Raw genomic sequence first — 18,685 nt, 5'->3', positions numbered from 1 at the left:
CTCCTTTCCAAGGCTCCTTTAGAACGCTCCTTTAGAACGCTCCTTTCCAAGGCTCCATTAGAACGCTCCTTTCCAAGGCTCCATTAGAACGCTCCTTTCCAAGGCTCCATTAGAACACTCCTTTCCAAGGCTCCTTTAGAACGCTCCATTAGAACACTCCTTTCCAACGCTCCTTTAGAACGCTCCTTTAGAACGCTCCTTTCCAACGCTCCATTAGAACGCTCCATTAGAACGCTCCATTAGAACGCTCCATTAGAACGCTCCTTTAGAACGCTCCTTTAGAACGCTCCTTTCCAGCGCTCCATTAGAACGCTCCTTTCCAACGCTCCATTAGAACGCTCCTTTCCAAGGCTCCATTAGAACGCTCCTTTCCAACGCTCCATTAGAACGCTCCTTTCCAACGCTCCATTAGAACGCTCCTTTCCAACACTCCATTAGAACGCTCCTTTCCAACACTTCATTAGAACGCTCCTTTCCAACGCTCCATTAGAACGCTCCTTTAGAACGCTCCATTAGAACGCTCCATTAGAATGCTCCATTAGAACGCTCCATTAGAACGCTCCTTTCCAACACTCCATTAGAATGCTCCTTTCCAAGGCTCCTTTAGAACGCTCCTTTAGAACGCTCCTTTCCAAGGCTCCATTAGAACGCTCCTTTCCAAGGCTCCATTAGAACGCTCCTTTCCAAGGCTCCATTAGAACACTCCTTTCCAAGCTCCTTTAGAACGCTCCTTTAGAACGCTCCTTTCCAACGCTCCATTCCAACGCTCCATTAGAACGCTCCATTAGAACGCTCCATTAGAACACTCCATTAGAACACTCCATTAGAACACTCCATTAGAACACTCCTTTCCAGCGCTCCATTAGAACACTCCTTTCCAACGCTCCTTTAGAACACTCCTTTAGAACGCTCCTTTAGAACGCTCCTTTCCAAGGCTCCATTAGAACGCTCCTTTTCAAGGCTCCATTAGAACGCTCCTTTCCAAGGCTCCATTAGAACACTCCTTTCCAACGCTCCATTAGAACACTCCATTAAAACGCTGCTGTCTGAATGGAACATTGACTGAATAAAACACTAGCTAGTTCTGGTAAGTATATATATATATATATATATATAAAAAAATAAAGGTTAGATCAAAATGAATCCAACAGATTGTCAATATTGTTGAGCTCCTAACATCACACCTGGTGGCTTTGAGAAACTGTGACCCCACAGATTACGCCTGGCCCTAGAGTTGAGCAACAACCTGAGAGACAGCAGAGAGGAGAGGAGGGAGGTAGGAAGAGGGAATTATTCAACTTACCGATGACAACCTCTCTGACCGCCTGGTGGGCTACAGAAGGAGAGACAGAGAGAGACACACAGAGAAAGAGACAGACACACAGAGAAACACAGAGAGAGAGACAGAGACACACACAGGGAACGAGAGGGGGAAAGGGGACAGGGGGCATATCAGTTATGTGTTGAGGGGCTGGTAGTGTGTGGGATTGGATAGAGTGTGTATGTATAAAGATACCTCTTCATGTATCAGTGAGTGTTTTCTGAATGGACTGTGTGTGGTGACTGTGGTCCATTACAAGTGCGTTTGCTGTTGTTTAGAAACACACAAACACGACACGGAGCTCCTACCTCCTGCTTGGTGACCTTCTGCTTGGTGACCTTGGAGGCATCCTTGGCATGGGCCCCTTCAGGAGACTAAAAGAAATGCAGACAGGAGAGTTAGATTTCAACACACTTCATCCACACCGCGTAACGAAAGCTAACTAAAGTTATTTTTTCACCTTTATTTAACCAGGTAGACCAGTTCTCATTTACAACTGCGACCAAGCAAAGCAGACAAACAGTTACACAAGCAAACGTACAATAATCGTCAATAACACAATAGAAAATAAAAATAGATATATGTACAGTGTGTGCAAATGTAGAAGAGTAGGGAGGTAAGGCAATAAATAGGCCATAGAGGCAAAAAATAAATTACAATTTAGAATTAACACTGGAGTGATAGATGTGCAAGTAGAGATACTGGGGAGCAAAAGAGCAAGAGGATAAATAACAATATGGGGATGAGGTAGTTGGGTGTGCAATTTACAGATGGGCTGTGTACAGGTACAGTGATCGGTAAGCTGCTCTGACAGCGGATGCTAAAAGCTAGTGAGGGAGCTAAGACTCCAGCTTCAGTGATTTTTGTAATTCCTTCCAGTTATTGGCAGCAGAGAACTGGAAGGAAATGTGGCCAAAGTAAGTGTTGGCTTTGGGGATGACCAGTGCAATGTACCTGCTGAAGCAGGTGCTACGGGTGGGTGTTGCTATGGTGACCAGTGAGCTGAGATAAGGCGGGGCTTTACCTTATAGATGATCTGGAGCCAGTGGTTTTGGCGACGGATATATAGCGAGGGACAGCCAACGAGAGCATACAGGTCACAGTGGTGGGTAGTATATGGGGCTTTGGTGACAAAACAGATGGCACTGTGATAGACTGCATCCAGTTTGCTGAGTAGAGTGTTGGGGGCTATTTTGGAAATTACATCGCCGATGTCAAGGATCGGCAGAATAGTCAGTTTTACGAGGGTGTTTTTGGCAGCATGAGCGAAGGAGGCTTTGTTGCGAAATAGGAAGTCGATTCTAGATTTCATTTTGGATTAGAGATGTTTAATGTGAGTCTGGAAGGAGAGTTTACAGTCTAACCAGACACCTAGGTATTGGTAGTTGTCCACATAGTGTAATTTGAAACCGTCCAGAGTAGTGATGGACGGGCCAGAAGTACACAGAAGAAGGGCCAGAAGTACACAGAATGGTGTCGTCTGCGTAGAGGTGGATCAGAGACTCACCAGCAGAAAGAGCGACATCATTGATATATACAGAGAAAAGAGTCGGCCCGAGGATTGAACCCTGTGGCACCCCCATAGACATTGCCAGAGGTCCGGTTGCTTCGGGGGGTGCTGGGGTGTTGGCCGGGGTAGGGGCAGCCAGGTGGAAAGCATGGCCAGTCGTGAAGAATTTCATGCTTATTGAAATTCTCGATTATCGTAGATTCATCGGTGGCGACAGTGTTAGCAACAGCAAGCTAGCTAAATAGGACAAATTAGCTAGAAAGTGCAAGCTAGCAAAATTGACATAAATGTTTAATGCTTTTCGACCCCAAATTAATGTCAGAGTTTGTTTTGATATTTTAACCTGCATGTTGTGATCGCGTTTGGTGTCGGGGGGACAAAATAAATTTATGCACGATGGCGCACGATTGCAGCTGGTTTGGGTTCCGTGTTAGAGATAAAGATTATTACTGAAGAGGAGAGGGAGTGAAGAAGAGAGAGGGCATAGAACTAGAGATCATGACTCCCAGCAGATACTATCTCTCAGCCTCAGTGGAGATGAGAGGACTAGAGATCATGACTCTCAGCAGATACTATCTCTCAGCCTCAGTGGAGATGAGAGGACTAGAGATCATGACTCTCAGCAGATACTATCTCTCAGCCTCATTGAGATGAGAGGACTAGAGATCATGACTCTCAGCAGATACTATCTCTCAGCCTCAGTGAGATGAGAGGACTAGAGATCATGACTCTCAGCAGATACTATCTCTCAGCCTCAGTGAGATGAGAGGACTAGAGATCATGACTCCCAGCAGATACTATCTCTCAGCCTCAGTGGAGATGAGAGGACTAGAGATCATGACTCCCAGCAGATACTAGCCTCTTGAGATGAGAGGACTCAGCCTCAGTGGAGATGAGAGGACTAGAGATCATGACTCCCAGCAGATACTATCTCTCAGCCTCAGTGGAGATCAGCATGACTCAGTGCCTCAGATGAGAGGACTAGAGATCATGACTCCCAGCAGATACTATCTCTCAGCCTCAGTGGAGATGAGAGGACTAGAGATCATGACTCCCAGCAGATACTATCTCTCAGCCTCAGTGGAGATGAGAACCTTACAATAACATAGTAGTTACATAAATGAGGTCATACAGTGACCCTGGACATCACAGGTCATGCCAGTATTGTATAAATGAGAGGAATTGTGTTTACTATGGTCTGTCATTGATAAGGAGGAATTTAGAACCTGTCACACACACACACACCTAGGCAGATGTGTAGACAGTAGGGCTGGGCGATATGGTCAAAATATCATCACAGTAGTGGTGAAATGGTTCACAAAACACACAGTTCGGTTTCAATACATCCGACAAAATAAATGCCTGAGAAATATGTAATTTGAGCATACGGAAACAACGGGACAACTAAAGAACAGCAGTGCCTTTGTCACGCCCTGGCCTTAGTATTCTGTGTTGTCTTTATTATGTTGGTTAGGCCAGGGTGTGACATGGGGGATTTATGTCTTTTTTTTCTTATCTAGTCTATGGGGTTGTGTTCAGTTGAGTGTTCTAGGTAAGTCTATGGTTGCCTGGCAGGTGTTTATCGTTGTCTCTGATTGGGAACCATATTTAGGCAGCCATATTCTTTAGGTATCTTGTGGGTGATTGTTCCTGTCTCTGTGTTTGTTGCACCAGTTAGGACCGTTTCGGTTTTTCCACGTTCTCTTATTATGTAGTGTTCACGTTGTCATCTTTCATTAAAGATGTTTATAAGTAACCACGCTGCATTTCGGTCCTCCTCTCCTTCCCAGGAAGAAAATAGTGACAGCCTTATAACATGAAATAAAACAGTCATTTAAAACAGATCTTCAACAGGGGTGCATAGTCCAGCAGCATATCAACATTAAGTCACGTAGCAGTGCCTTAAAATAGGACCACTTGAGACTGGTTACTTAGATTTATCAGATTCAAGTTTTTTCTTTAAGAAGATGATCTGGGAACACCCGCTCAGGAGATGGGCTTAGCAGCGGAGAACACCCGCTCAGGAGATGGGCTTAGCAGCGGAGAACACCCGCTCAGGAGATGGGCTTAGCAGCGGAGAACACCCGCTCAGGAGATGGGCTCAGGAGATGGGCTTAGCAGCAGAACGGGAGATGGGCTTACACCACCCGCTCAGGAGATGGGCTTAGCAGCGGAGAACACCCGCTCAGGTTGTTGCCTGAAGGCCGTGAAGAGAAGTCGTTTCTGATTGGTTGCTGTTTAAACCACCAATCTCCCTGGATGGGAGACCAGATGCTGCTGGAAGTGGTGTTGGAGGGCCAGTAGGAGGCACTCTTTCCTCTGGTCTAAAAAAAAATATCCTGTGTAGGGTGCCGTCTTTCGGATGGGACGTTAAACGGGTGTCCTGACTGAGGTCATTAAAGATCCCATTGCACTTATTGTAAGAGTAGGGGTGTTAACCCTGGTGTCCTGGCTAAATTCCCAATCTGGCCCTCAAACCATCACAGTCACCTAATAATCCCCAGTTTACAATTGGCTCATTCATCCCCCTCCTCTCCCCTGTAACTATTCCCGAGGTTGTTGCTGCAAATGAGAACGTGTTCAGTCAACTTACCTGGTAAAATAACAGATATGAAGGAATTAGCAGTTCGCTATTTAAGCCAATTGCGGCTACGACGCTCTTTTCCTTCATAACTAATGAGCTGCAGACAACTATAAAACTTTATTACTACGTGGATATTTATCCCACGTTAATTTATACGCCATTGGTTTATGCAATAATATATTTTATTTAAAAAAATGTATACAATGAAATATATTTTCCTAGCTATAATATATGATTAATGTATTGTTCAGTTCGCAGTTCACCGCGGACCCTGTACCGCGGACCCTGTACCGCGGACCCTGTACCGCGGACCCTGTACCGTGGACCCTGTACCGAACGGTTCAATATGAATAAATGTACCGCGGACCCTGTACCGAACGGTTCAATATGAATAAATGTACCGTGGACCCTGTAAATGTACCTGACCCTGTACGGTTCAATATGAATAAATGTACCCTGTACCGGACCCTGTACCGAGACCCTGGTTCAATATGAATAAATGTACCCTGTACGGGACCCTGTACCGAACGGTTCAATATGAATAAATGTACCGCGGACCCTGTACCGAACGGTTCAATATGAATAAATGTACCGCGGACCCTGTACCGAACGGTTCAATATGAATAAATGTACCGCGGACCCTGTACCGAACGGTTCAATATGAATAAATGTACCGCGGACCCTGTACCGAACGGTTCAATATGAATAAATGTACCGCGGACCCTGTACCGTGGACCCTGTACCGAACGGTTCAACATGAATAAATGTACCGCGGACCCTGTACCGCGGACCCTGTACCGAACGGTTCAATAGGAATAAATGTACCGCGGACCCTGTACCGAACGGTTCAATATGAATAAATGTACCGCGGACCGTGTACCGAACGGTTCAATATGAATAAATGTACCAATGTGTGGACCCTGTACCCCGAACGGTTCAATATGAATAAATGTACCGTGGACCCTGTACCGAACGGTTCAACATGAATAAATGTACCGCGGACCCTGTACCGAACGGTTCAACATGAATAAATGTACCGCGGACCCTGTACCGAACGGTTCAACATGAATAAATGTACCGCGGACCCTGTACCGAACGGTTCAACATGAATAAATGTACCGCGGACCCTGTACCGAACGGTTCAATGTGAATAAATGTACCGTGGACCCTGTACCGAACGGTTCAATGTGAATAAATGTACCGTGGACCCTGTACCGAACGGTTCAATATGAATAAATGTACCGTGGACCCTGTACCGAACGGTTCAATGTGAATAAATGTACCGTGGACCCTGTACCGAACGGTTCAATATGAATAAATGTACCGTGGACCCTGTACCGAACGGTTCAATGTGAATAAATGTACCGTGGACCCTGTACCGAACGGTTCAATGTGAATAAATGTACCGTGGACCCTGTACCGCGGACCCTGTACCGCGGACCCTGTACCGCGGACCCTGTACCGCGGACCCTGTACCGAACGGTTCAATATGAATAAATGTACCGTGGACCCTGTACCAATATGAATAAATGTACGGTTCAATATGAATAAATGTACCGTGGACCCTGTACCGAACGGTTCAATATGAATAAATGTAAATGTACCGTGGACCCTGTACCCTGAAATGTGGGACCCTGTAACGGTTCAATATGAATAAATGTACCGTGGACCCTGTACCGAACGGTTCAATATGAATAAATGTACCGCGGACCCTGTACCGCGGACCCTGTACCGCGGACCCTGTACCGCGGACCCTGTACCGAACGGTTCAACATGAATAAATGTACCGTGGACCCTGTACCGAACGGTTCAATATGAATAAATGTACCGTGGACCCTGTACCGTAGACCCTGTACCGAACGGTTCAACATGAATAAATGTACCGTGGACCCTGTACCGAACGGTTCAATATGAATAAATGTACCGCGGACCCTGTACCGCGGACCCTGTACCGTAGACCCTGTACCGAACGGTTCAATATGAATAAATGTACCGCGGACCCTGTACCGCGGACCCTGTACCGCGGACCCTGTACCGAACGGTTCAACGTGAATACATGTACCGTTTCACCCTTATGTCACAGTACGGAATGATGCCAATTTATGTTTTTGAATCATGAAAGTCCGAAATGTGCTTTACGAGTTGTGACCCTAGGGTGGCAACACATACATTCTGAGTGATGTCAATGGGTCTTTCTCCATTCTGATTGTGCTGCTGCTCCAGTTTCAACTGTTCTGCCTGTGATTATTATTATTGGACCATGCTGGTCATTTATGAACATTTGAACATCTTGGCCATGTTCTGTTATAATCTCCACCCGGCACAGCCAGAAGAGGACTGGCCACCCCACATAGCCTGGTTCCTCTCTTGGTTTCTTCCTAGGTTTTGGCCTTTCTAGGGAGTTTTTCCTAGCCACCGTGCTTCTACACCTGCATTGCTTGCTGTTTGGGGTTTTAGGCTGGGTTTCTGTACAGCACTTTGAGATATCAGCTGATGTACGAAGGGCTATATAAATACATTTGATTTGATAGTAGTATAGTATCATAGTAGCAGAGTATCGTAGCAGTAGATATATAAATACATTTGATTTGATTCAAAGTACTTAAAGGGTCTGAACACTATGTAAATGAGTTTTATTTATATATATATATATATATATATATATATAATGAGAAAATGTTTAAAAAATAAAAATCTGTTTTTGTGGTATTGTGTGTAGATTGATGAGGTGGAGAAAAAAAAAACTATTTAATCCATTTTAGAATAAGGCTGTATTCAAAATGTGGAAAAAGTCAACGAGTCCGAAAACTTTCCGAACGCAAAGTTGACCATGCAGACTGAACACAGCGGTCTCCTGGTCGAGGAACAACAAATGAGCTTCTTGAGTGACAGGGGGCTGGGCTATATCTGTGTGGAAAGCAGCATGGAGAGGGAGGACTCAAGTCGCAAAGTAAAACTATAAAAATGGAAGTTATACATGCCGTATCACATTTAACAAACCAAACATTGAAATGCCATTTTAGAAGGTAAAGTAAAAACCCAAACTGGTTCGTATATGAATACAGGTATATTTTAAAATATAGTAGACAGCTAGGCAGGTGTGTAGACAGCTAGGTAGGTAGGCTAGTGTGTAGGCAGGTAGGCTGGTGTGTAGGCAGGTAGGCTAGTGTGTAGGCAGGTAGGCTAGTGTGTAGGCAGGTAGGCTAGTGTGTAGGCAGGTAGGCTAGTGTGTAGGCAGGTAGGCTAGTGTGTAGGCAGGTAGGCTAGTGTGTAGGCAGGTTGGCTAGTGTGTAGGCAGGTTGGCTAGTGTGTAGGCAGGTTGGCTAGTGTGTGGAGAGCTAGAAAGCTAGGCAGGTAGGCAGGTGTGTAGCCAGATAGGAAGCTCGGCAGGTAGGCAGACAGCTAGGCAAGCAGCTAGGCAAGCAGCTAGGCAGACAGCTAGGGAGCTCGGCAGGTAGGCAGAAAGCTAGGCAGCTCGGCAGGTAGGTAAGTAGCTAGGCAGACAGCTAGGCAGGTAGGTAAGCAGCTAGGCAGACAGCTAGGCAGCTCGGCAGGTAGGTAAGCAGCTAGGCAGACAGCTAGGCAGGTAGGTAAGCAGCTAGGCAGACAGCTAGGCAGGTAGGCGGACAGACAGATGGCTAGGCAGACAGACGGCTAGGCAGGCAGACGGCTAGGCAGGTAGGCGGGTGTGTAAGCAGGTAGGCGGGTGTGTAGCCAGCTAGGTAGGCGGGTGTGTAGCCAGCTAGGTAGGCGGGTGTGTAGCCAGCTAGGTAGGCGGGTGTGTAGGCAGCTAGGTAGGCGGGTGTGTAGGCAGGTAGGCGAGTGTGTAGCCAGGTAGGTAGGCGGGTGTGTAGGCAGGTGTGTAGCCAGCTAGGCAGGTGTGTAGGAAGGTAGGCAGGTGTGTAGGAAGGTAGGCAGCTCGGCAGGCAGGTAGGTAGGCAGCTCGGCAGGCAGGCAGGTAGGCAGCTCGGCAGGTAGGCAGCTCGGCAGGTGTGTAAGCAGCTATGCGGGAAGGTGTGGCGGTAGATAGGCAGACAGCTAGGCAGGTGTGTAGACAGTGGTGTAGGCAGGTAGGCTGGTGTGTAGACAGCGGTGTAGGCAGGTAGGCTGGTGTGTAGACAGCGGTGTAGGCAGGTAGGCTGGTGTGTAGACAGCGGTGTAGGCAGGTAGGCTGGTGTGTAGACAGCGGTGTAGGCAGGTAGGCTGGTGTGTAGGCAGGGAGACAGCTCGGCAGGTGTGGAGGTAGATAGGTAGACAGCTAGGCAGACAGCTAGGCATGTGTGTAGGCAGCTAGACAGGTAGGTAGGTAGGTAGGTGTGTTAACAGGTAGGCAGGTGTGTAGGTAGGTAGTTAGGTAAACAGCTAGGCAGGTGTGTAGACAGCTAGGCAGGTGTGTAGGCAGCTAGGCAGGTGTGTAGGCAGCTAGGCAGGTGTGTAGGCAGCTAGGCTGCTCAGCAGGCAGGCAGGCAGGTAGGCAAGTAGACCGCTAGGCAGGTGTGTAAACAGGTAGGCACGTGTTGAGGTAAATAGGTAGACAGCTAAGCAGACAGCTAGGCAGGTGTGTAGCCAGCTAGGCAGGTGTGTAGGCAGGTGTGTAGGCAGGTAGGCTGGTGTGGAGGCAGGAAGACAGCTAGGCAGGCAGGTAGATAAACAGTTAGGCAGGTGTGTAGGCAGCTAGGCAGGTGTGTGGACAGCTAGGTAGGCAGCTCGGCACGTAGGTAGACAGACAGCTTGGCAGGCAGGTGTGTAGGCAGGAAGACAGGTAGGTAGGTAGGTAGGTAGGCAACTCGGTAGGTAGGTAGGTAGGTAACTCGGTAGGTAGGTAGGTAGGTAGGTAGGCAGCTCGGCAGGTAGGAAGACAGGTAGGTAGGCAGCTCGGCAGGTGTGGAGACAGGTAGGCAGCAGCCCATCTATGGTCTTCCTCTCAGTAAAACAGGCAAATGCCTCAGAACGATGTATTGATGACCTCCAACCCTCTCTTTCTCGCTCTGTCCTCAGAGGGAAAGGTAAAACAGCCCACTTCTATAACAATACCCCGACCCTGTGTGTTCCCTAATACAATGCACCACAGCCACAAACAAATGGCTCTTTTGATAGGCTATTGCTGCTCTCTATAACAACGGTCTATAACCAGCCCCAATCCCTCTCCCCCTCCTCTCTCTGTTCTCCTCTCGCTCTGTAGGTTTTGACTGTCAGTGTGGTTATATATGGGTCTGAAAGGCGACAGAGAGAGGGAGGGAGGGAGGAAGAAGAGGGTGTCGCTGTAAAATTGTTTTATAATAATACAAAATAAGTAAAGGCAGACATCGGTCCTTCATACACAGATTAAGCCCATAGGTGAAACGGACACACTAACACGCAGTCACGACAAAGCGGTCACTTTAAAATGAAGCTGCGACAGTGTGGCACTCATCCCTACCGGCTGGATGGGTGACATTCCGGAGCGCGAGAAGTGCACGAAGTGGTGACAGACTTTCTGGTGGACAGGCAGGAAGGGGACAGCGGCCAACACACCGGCCACGGAGAGCAGGGGCTTAGACATAAAACACACCGAATAACACGGAGGAATGCCGACATGTCCAGCGCATCCCCTCCCGATCAAACGGTCACAACTGAACCGTTCTAACCGGCAATGTTCCGGCTCGGCGTCGCTAAATAGAACCAATGGGAGGCAGCGACACAGTGCTATCCTCTCTCGAATACAACATAAACTACATTGACAAGTAGTATCGGTTTAAAAACAGCCAGACTCACCTTCCTTTTAGGCATGTTGTGCTACAGAAATATGATTCCCTCCAGAGGATCAAAGAGTTCAACCAGCAGGTCTACGGCGCAAACTGAGAACTGTCACCACATACTGGATCAATACGAAACACCTTCCATAACCACATGCTAATCATATGTAGACCGTTATCTCTGCCTATAGGCCAGACACGCAAACGTTGCTCCTGTATATGCCACGGGATTGGTCGAGCCCCCTGTATGCAAATATTACAGCAATCATTGGTTGAGAATAGGATTCTATGGTGCATCTGATTGGCTACAAGCTCTTGCTGAGCAAATCACAGCTTCTTCATGGTAAAGACCAGAAGAAAGGTGACCGTATTCTAGGTGTCTCTGGGTAGTGTAGGCTGGAAGGGAACGAGCCAGAAGAAAGGTGACCGTATTCTAGGTGTCTCTGGGTAGTGTAGGCTGGAAGGGAACGAGCCAGAAGAAAGGTGACCGTATTCTAGGTGTCTCTGGGTAGTGTAGGCTGGAAGGGAACGAGCCAGAACGATGACACTAAAACAGTCTGAAGGGAAGAGCTGTTTAAACACACCAACAACCAAGAACAATCAATAAAACAAAACACATTGATAGAGGAGCTATATTCCTCACTGATTCACCTGGATTGTCCTGCGACACTTTTGATTAGGTTGATACAGAATAGTTCTATATTTCTGCTTCAGAAACTCTGAGGTTAACAACTAGTTCATAGTCCCACACTAGATCAAGTATGACAAGAATATTCAATCAATGCAAAAGACTGAATATTAGTGTTTTTATAGTTTAATGGATACATTTATTAAATCCATCATTGCTGCGTCAACACATATTCACAGGACAAAAGTCCTTGGAAAACCTAGAGCGAATAAATGAATGACTCCCAAATCACATCCCTGATGATATTTCCAGAGCAGCTATCGCTGTAGCCCAGTAGTAAGGCTACCTAAGGTACTAGATACCAGCCCAGTGACACGTGATGGACATGAGAGGAGACACACAGCACTCAGCTCAAACAACTATTCTACCATGACATCACCGTGGACGGGTCTCACACAACATTTCACGTACGCATCACAATGGAGCTCACTTCACACAACATTCTACATCAAGAAACCTCCCACCAACAATGGCCACCGTCCATCCATCTCAACATTCTACATCAAGAAACCTCCCAACAACAATGGCCACCGTCCATCCATCTCAACATTCTACATAAAGAAACCTCCCACCAACAATGGCCACCGTCCATCCATCTCAACATTCTACATAAAGAAACCTCCCAACAACAATGGCCACCGTCCATCCATCTCAACATTCTACATCAAGAAACCTCCCAACAACAATGGCCACCGTCCATCCATCTCAACATTCTACATAAAGAAACCGCCCAACAACAATGGCCACCGTCCATCCATCTCATCTCAACATTCTCCATCATAAAGAAACCTCCCAACAACAATGGCCACCGTCCATCCATCTCAACATTCTACATAAAGAAACCTCCCAACAACAATGGCCACCGTCCATCCATCTCAACATTCTACATAAAGAAACCTCCCACCAACAATGGCCACCGTCCATCAATCTCAACATTCTACATAAAGAAACCTCCCACCAACAATGGCCACCGTCCATCCATCTCAACATTCTACATAAAGAAACCTCCCAACAACAATGGCCACCGTCCATCCATCTCAACATTCTACATAAAGAAACCTCCCACCAACAATGGCCACCGTCCATCCATCTCAACATTCTACATCAAGAAACCTCCCAACAACAATGGCCACCGTCCATCCATCTCAACATTCAACAGTGACATCACAATGAGGTTAACCCCGCCTTACCACACGGCAGAGCTTCATAATAGGCTACAATACAACACACGTCTGTGGTGTGAGTGTGATGGGCTGTCTGTGGTGTGAGTGTGATGGTCTGTCTGTGGTGTGAGTGTGATGGTCTGTCTGTGGTGTGAGTGTGATGGTCTGTCTGTGGTGTGAGTGAGATGGGCTGTCTGTGGTGTGAGTGTGATGGGCTGTCTGTGGTGTGAGTGTGATGGTCTGTCTGTGGTGTGAGTGTGATGGTCTCTCTGTGGTGTGAGTGTGATGGGCTGTCTGTGGTGTGAGTGTGATGGGCTGTCTGTGGTGTGAGTGTGAGTGTCTGCGTTGCCAAGGGCTAAAATAGAAGTCACTCATATTTCTGACGCAGATCGCACTGCAAGTCCTGCCTCTCCCATCTTCTCATTGGTTTATAGAAGCAGGTACCCATCTCCTCATTGGTTATACCCACGTGGGTGATTGAAAGATGAACTGTGTTGCCGGTTATCGTGGTAATACTATGAAAGTTTTGATGCCAATCACAATATAAGTTCAAAGATGAAAAAGCCTGGAAGGAGGAGAGATGACTAGAAACTAAACAGTTGGCCGTTTTATCTGTGGATTAATTGTCAGAGTAGAGGACCTTGTGCATTTCAGGTAAAATAACAACCCAATGTTTATAGCCCAGGACAAATGAACTAGCAAGTGCAAGCTAACTAAATTGCCACAAATGTTAAATGCTTTTCGACCTGTCCCCAAATTAATATATTTGGTTCAGAGTTTATTTTGATATTTTAACCTGCGTGTCGTGATCGCTTTTGGTGTAGGGGGACAAAATAAATTTATGCACGATGGCGCACGTGCACAGCCGGTTTGGGTTCTGTGTAAATCATGTTACTGCTGTTCCTAAAACCATTGCCATACGTAAGCCTACTGTAACCACATACAGAGAAGTGTGTGTGTGTTAAGGTTGGGCGATTGTGTACAAGCCTACATCGCCCGATTGCGCCCCATTGCGCCCCATAGGAGGGGGGGTCTTTCTCATGGCTACCCATGTATTTCCATGGAAATATACAATTTATTTGGAAAGTAATAAATATATATATTTTTAAAGCATTCATGATTTGCATAAATGTAATATACTAACTATTACTCTTGTTAAAAATATGTTCAATTATTACATTTGGTGAAGAGAACATTATGACCTGTTTAGGACTCAACTCAAAGTTTAGGATTTGAGACTTGACTTGAAACTTGTTGGTCTTGACTTGAGACTTGACTCGGACTTGCCTGACTTGACTTGGAACTTGAGTGCTAAGACTTAAGACTTAATTGTGACTTGTAAAACAATGGCTTGGTCCCACCTCTGCTATATAATATACAGTATATTAAGGCCTAACTTTACACTATATAATATACAGTATATCAAGGCCTAACTTTACACTATATAATATACAGTATATCAAGGCCTAACTTTACACTATATAATATACAGTATATCAATGCCTAACTTTACACTATATAATATACAGTATATTAAGGCCTAACTTTACACTCTATAATATACAGTATGTCAAGGCCTAAAACTTTAAGGCTTTACTGAAGACTCATCTCTTCAGTGGGTCATATGATTGAGTGTAGTCTGGCCCAGGAGTGTGAAGGTGAACGGAAAGGCTCTGGAGCAACGAACCGCCCTTGCTATCTCTGCCTGGCCGGTTACCCTCTTTCCACTGGGATTCTCTGCCTCTAACCCTATTACATGGGCTGAGTCACTGGCTTACTGGTGCTCTTCCATGCCGTCCCTAGGAGGAATGCGTCACTTGAGTGGTTTGAGTCACTGACGTGGTCTTCCTGTCTGGGTTGGCGCCCCCCTTGGGTTGTGGCGTGGCGGAGATATTTGTGGGCTATACTCGGCCTTGTCTCAGGATGGTAAGTTGGTGGTTGAAGATATCCCTCTAGTGGTGTGGGGTATGTGCTTTGGCAAAGTGGGTGGTGTTATGTCCTGCCTGTTTGGCCCTGTCCAGGGGTATCATCGGATGGGGCCACAGTGTCTCCTGACCCCTCCTGTGTCAGCCTCCTAGCCCCCCAGTTGGTTATATCTGGAGTATTTCTCCTGTCTCATCCAGTGTCCTGTGTGAATTTAAGTATGCTCTCTCTAATTCTCTCTTTCTCTCTTTCTTTCTTTCTCTCTCTCGGAGGACCTGAGCCCTAGGACCATGCCTCAGGACTACCTGGCATGATGACTCCTTGTCCACCTGGCCGTGCTGCTGCTCCAGTTTCAACTGTTCTTCCCTCGGGTATGGAACCCTGACCTCTTCACTGGACGTGCTACCTGTCCCAGACCTGCTGTTTTTAACTCTCTAGAGACAGCAGGAGCGGTAGAGATACTCTCAATGATTGGCTATGAAAAGCCAACTGACATTTACTCCTGAGGTGCTGACTTGTTGCACCCTCGACAACTACTGTGATTATTATTATTTGACCATGCTGGTCATTTATGAACATTTGAACATCTTGGCCATGTTCTGTTATAATCTCCACCCGGCACAGCCAGAAGAGGACTGGCCACCCCTCATAGCCTGGTTCCCCTCTAGGTTTCTTCCTAGGTTTGGTCCTTTCTAGGGAGTTTTTCCTAGCCACTGTGCTTCTACACCTGCATTGCTTGCTGTTTGGGGTTTTACTATTTCACTGTTAAAACCACTTAAGCTTAGGGCTTACTTTTTCGAACATTCTGTTAAAAATCGCGCAACATTTCAGTGCCCTGCTACTCATGCCAGGAATATAGTATATGCATATGATTAGTATGTGTGGATAGAAAACACTCAGTCGTTTATAAAACTGGTTAAATCACGGCTGTGACTATAACAGAACGTGCGTTTCATCGAAAAGTGCAGGAAAATCTGATCACTGAAAATGGAAAAATATATCCATGCGCGACTTGAACCCATTGATAAAGGTGAACCACATTTAATGGGGCTGAGGTTGCAATACCTACAGCTTCCACACGATGTCAACAGTCTTGTCATTTGCCTACCTTTTGTTTCTTGGTCAAACTTTTGGTTGAGATTTACCCGGACATTATTTCCAGACGGATATACATCGCCGCGTGATCAATCTGATCGACTTTTTTAATTTTAAAAAATGACGTTGCGTTATAAAACTATGTTTTTTTCCTTGATTACAGTCTTCATAGATTGATATCTAGGCTATATATGGACCGATTTAAATGAAAAAAAGACCCAATAGTGATGTTTATGGGACATCTAGGAGTGCCAACAAAGAAGATGGTCAAAGGTAATGAATGTTTTATATTTTATTGGTGCGTTTAGTGTAGCGCCGACTATGCTAATTATTTTGTTTACGTCCCCTGCGGGTCTTTTGGGGTGTTACATGCTATCAGATAATAGCTTCTCATGCTTTCGCCGAAAAGCATTTTAAAAATCTGACTTGTTGCCTGGATTCACAACGAGTGTAGCTTTAATTCACTACCCTGCATGTGTATTTTAATGAACGTTTGAGTTTTAACTAGTACTATTAGCATTTAGCGTAGCGCATTTGCATTTCCAGATGTCTAGATGGGACGCCTGCGTGTCAGGTAGGAGCAAGAGGTTAAGCTACACCTGTTATTTAGGAAGGAGTTCACTGTTAGTCTACACCTGTTGTTTACCAAGCATTTCACTATCAGTCTACACCTGTTGTTTAGGAAGCATTTCACTATTAAGCTACACCTGATGTTTAGGAAGCATTTCACTATCAGTCTACAGTACACCTGTTGTTTAGGAAGGAGTTCACTGTTAGTCTACACCTGTTATTTAGGAATGAGTTCACTGTTTGGTGTGCTTTCATCGTAAAGACTTTTTGAAATCGGACACTGTGGTGGGATTAATAACAAGTTTATCTTTAAAATGGTGTGAAATACTTCTATGTCTGAGGAATTTTAATTATGAGATTTCTGTTGTTTTGAATTTGGCGCCCTGCACTTTCACTGGCTGTTGTCATATCATCCCGTTAGCGGGATCTAAGCCATAAGAAGTAAAAAAAATAAGTCAGAAGTATGAAATAATTTGTACAATATCTAAAATGTGTGATGCTGTCACAAGCCACATCAATAAACATTGTCTGATGATTTTGTTTAGTGGATATCAACTAGTCAATGTGTTATTAGGGTTTCCAAGCAAAGCATATTTTGGGTAAAATGTCAACAGAGAACTATATATATTTAACTATATATATATATATATATATATATACCAAGCTTTTTATTTTCAAAGCCTTTTGCATGTAATTCAGCTCGTGTCATGCTAATTTAAAAACAGAAACAACTTTGAAAGTGATGACCACAAAATGTAAAATCATCAAAAGCTTTTATGAGAAACCTGCATCGCTATGTCAACATAGCTCAATGCTTATTATAGGATGTATTAGGTTACGAAATCTAACTTTTTGATATGATGTTAATGTTAGAGAAACATATAACAACATAATCTTATTTGTCTTGTTAAAATGTATTTTAAAATAGAATGAAGTGAAATTTCATCATCAAAGTGCGTCCTCTCTGGGCAGAGACACACTATATAAGTAATTTGTTCCGTTTTTTGGTTGGTTCAAGAAATAGGATTTCTGTATTATTCTTTTTTTTGTACTTTTTACCCCTTTTCCTCCCCAATGTCGTGATATCCAATTCGCAGTGTTGTCCCATAGCTGCAACTTCCATACGGACTTGGGAGAGGCCAAGGCCTTGAGTCCTCCGAAACAACGCTGCCAAGCCGCACTGCTTCTTGACACTGCTCACTTAACCTGGTGTGGAGGAAAAACTGTACAGCTGCCTACTGAGGTCAGCTTGCAGGCACCCGGCCTGCCACAAGGAGTCGCTAGAGCACGATGGGACAAGGAAATCCCGGCCCGTCTAACCCTCCCTTAACCCGGATAACAATGGACCAATTGTGTGCTGCCTCATGGTCAAAGCCAGCTGTGACACAGCCTGGGATCGGAACCTGGGCTGTAGTGACACCTCAAGCACTACAATCCAGTGCCTTAGACCGCTGTTCCACTCCGGACGCCAAGAAATACGAACTTGTCGTGCGAACTAGCTAGCTGGCAATTATGTTGCGCTGCAGCCCTGGTTGTTTACTAGGTAACCTCTTGGTTGCGAATGCGTATAGACAGATGAAAATGTTTTACAAGTATGTATGATTTAAAAGGCCTCATATTAAACACATCTGTTGAGTTTGTCTGAGACGATGCCGGATGTTTTTGTTGATTATCTTTGCCAAGGATTCTTCCTGTTAAAGAGATATGGGTTTTATTTAGTTCCTGTACCCTAGTGCTGAGCGATTACCCAAAATGTATATTTAAAAAAAAAACTAATTCACCAATTATCAGTTCAATTATTTGAATTCCATATATATAGTTGAAGTCAGAAGTTTACATACACCTTAGCCAAATACATTTAAACTCAGTTTCACAATTCCTGAAATTTAATCCAGTAAATATTCCCTGTTTTAGGTCAGTTAGGGTCACCATTTTATTTTAAGAATGGGAAATGTCAGAATAATAGTAGAGAGAATGATTTATTTCAGCTTTTATTTCTTTCATCACATTCCCAGTGGGTCAGAAGTTTACATAAACTCAATTATCATTTGGTAGCATTGCCTTTAAATTGTTAAATTGTTTAACTTGGGTCAAAC

The 18,685-nt window shown here is 45.2% G+C and overlaps 1 protein-coding gene across 3 annotated transcripts in view; it reads right to left on the bottom strand.

The window, feature by feature from the left end:
* LOC115125160 (high mobility group nucleosome-binding domain-containing protein 3-like) overlaps positions 1-11,305 on the bottom strand; it is a 28,217-nt gene extending 16,912 nt beyond the window's left edge. Inside the window, exons 1-3 of one of the 3 annotated variants that reach the window (XM_065016617.1) lie at positions 11,170-11,305; positions 1,630-1,695; positions 1,304-1,333 (exon numbers count right to left, since the gene is read on the bottom strand). In XM_065016617.1, coding sequence (XP_064872689.1) covers positions 1,304-1,333; positions 1,630-1,695; positions 11,170-11,184 — 111 coding nt within the window. In that variant the 5' untranslated portion in view covers positions 11,185-11,305. The remainder of the gene's footprint in view (positions 1-1,303; positions 1,334-1,629; positions 1,696-11,169) is intronic. The other 2 variants (XM_065016615.1, XM_065016616.1) reach the window with 2 other exon arrangements.
* Positions 11,306-18,685: the final 7,380 nt, after the last annotated feature.

Source organism: Oncorhynchus nerka, unplaced genomic scaffold (assembly GCF_034236695.1).
Source record: "Oncorhynchus nerka isolate Pitt River unplaced genomic scaffold, Oner_Uvic_2.0 unplaced_scaffold_940, whole genome shotgun sequence".
Lineage (NCBI taxonomy): Eukaryota > Metazoa > Chordata > Actinopteri > Salmoniformes > Salmonidae > Oncorhynchus > Oncorhynchus nerka.
The sequence above is the reverse complement of the archived record's forward strand: the minus strand, read 5'-3'. Positions and strand labels throughout refer to the sequence as shown.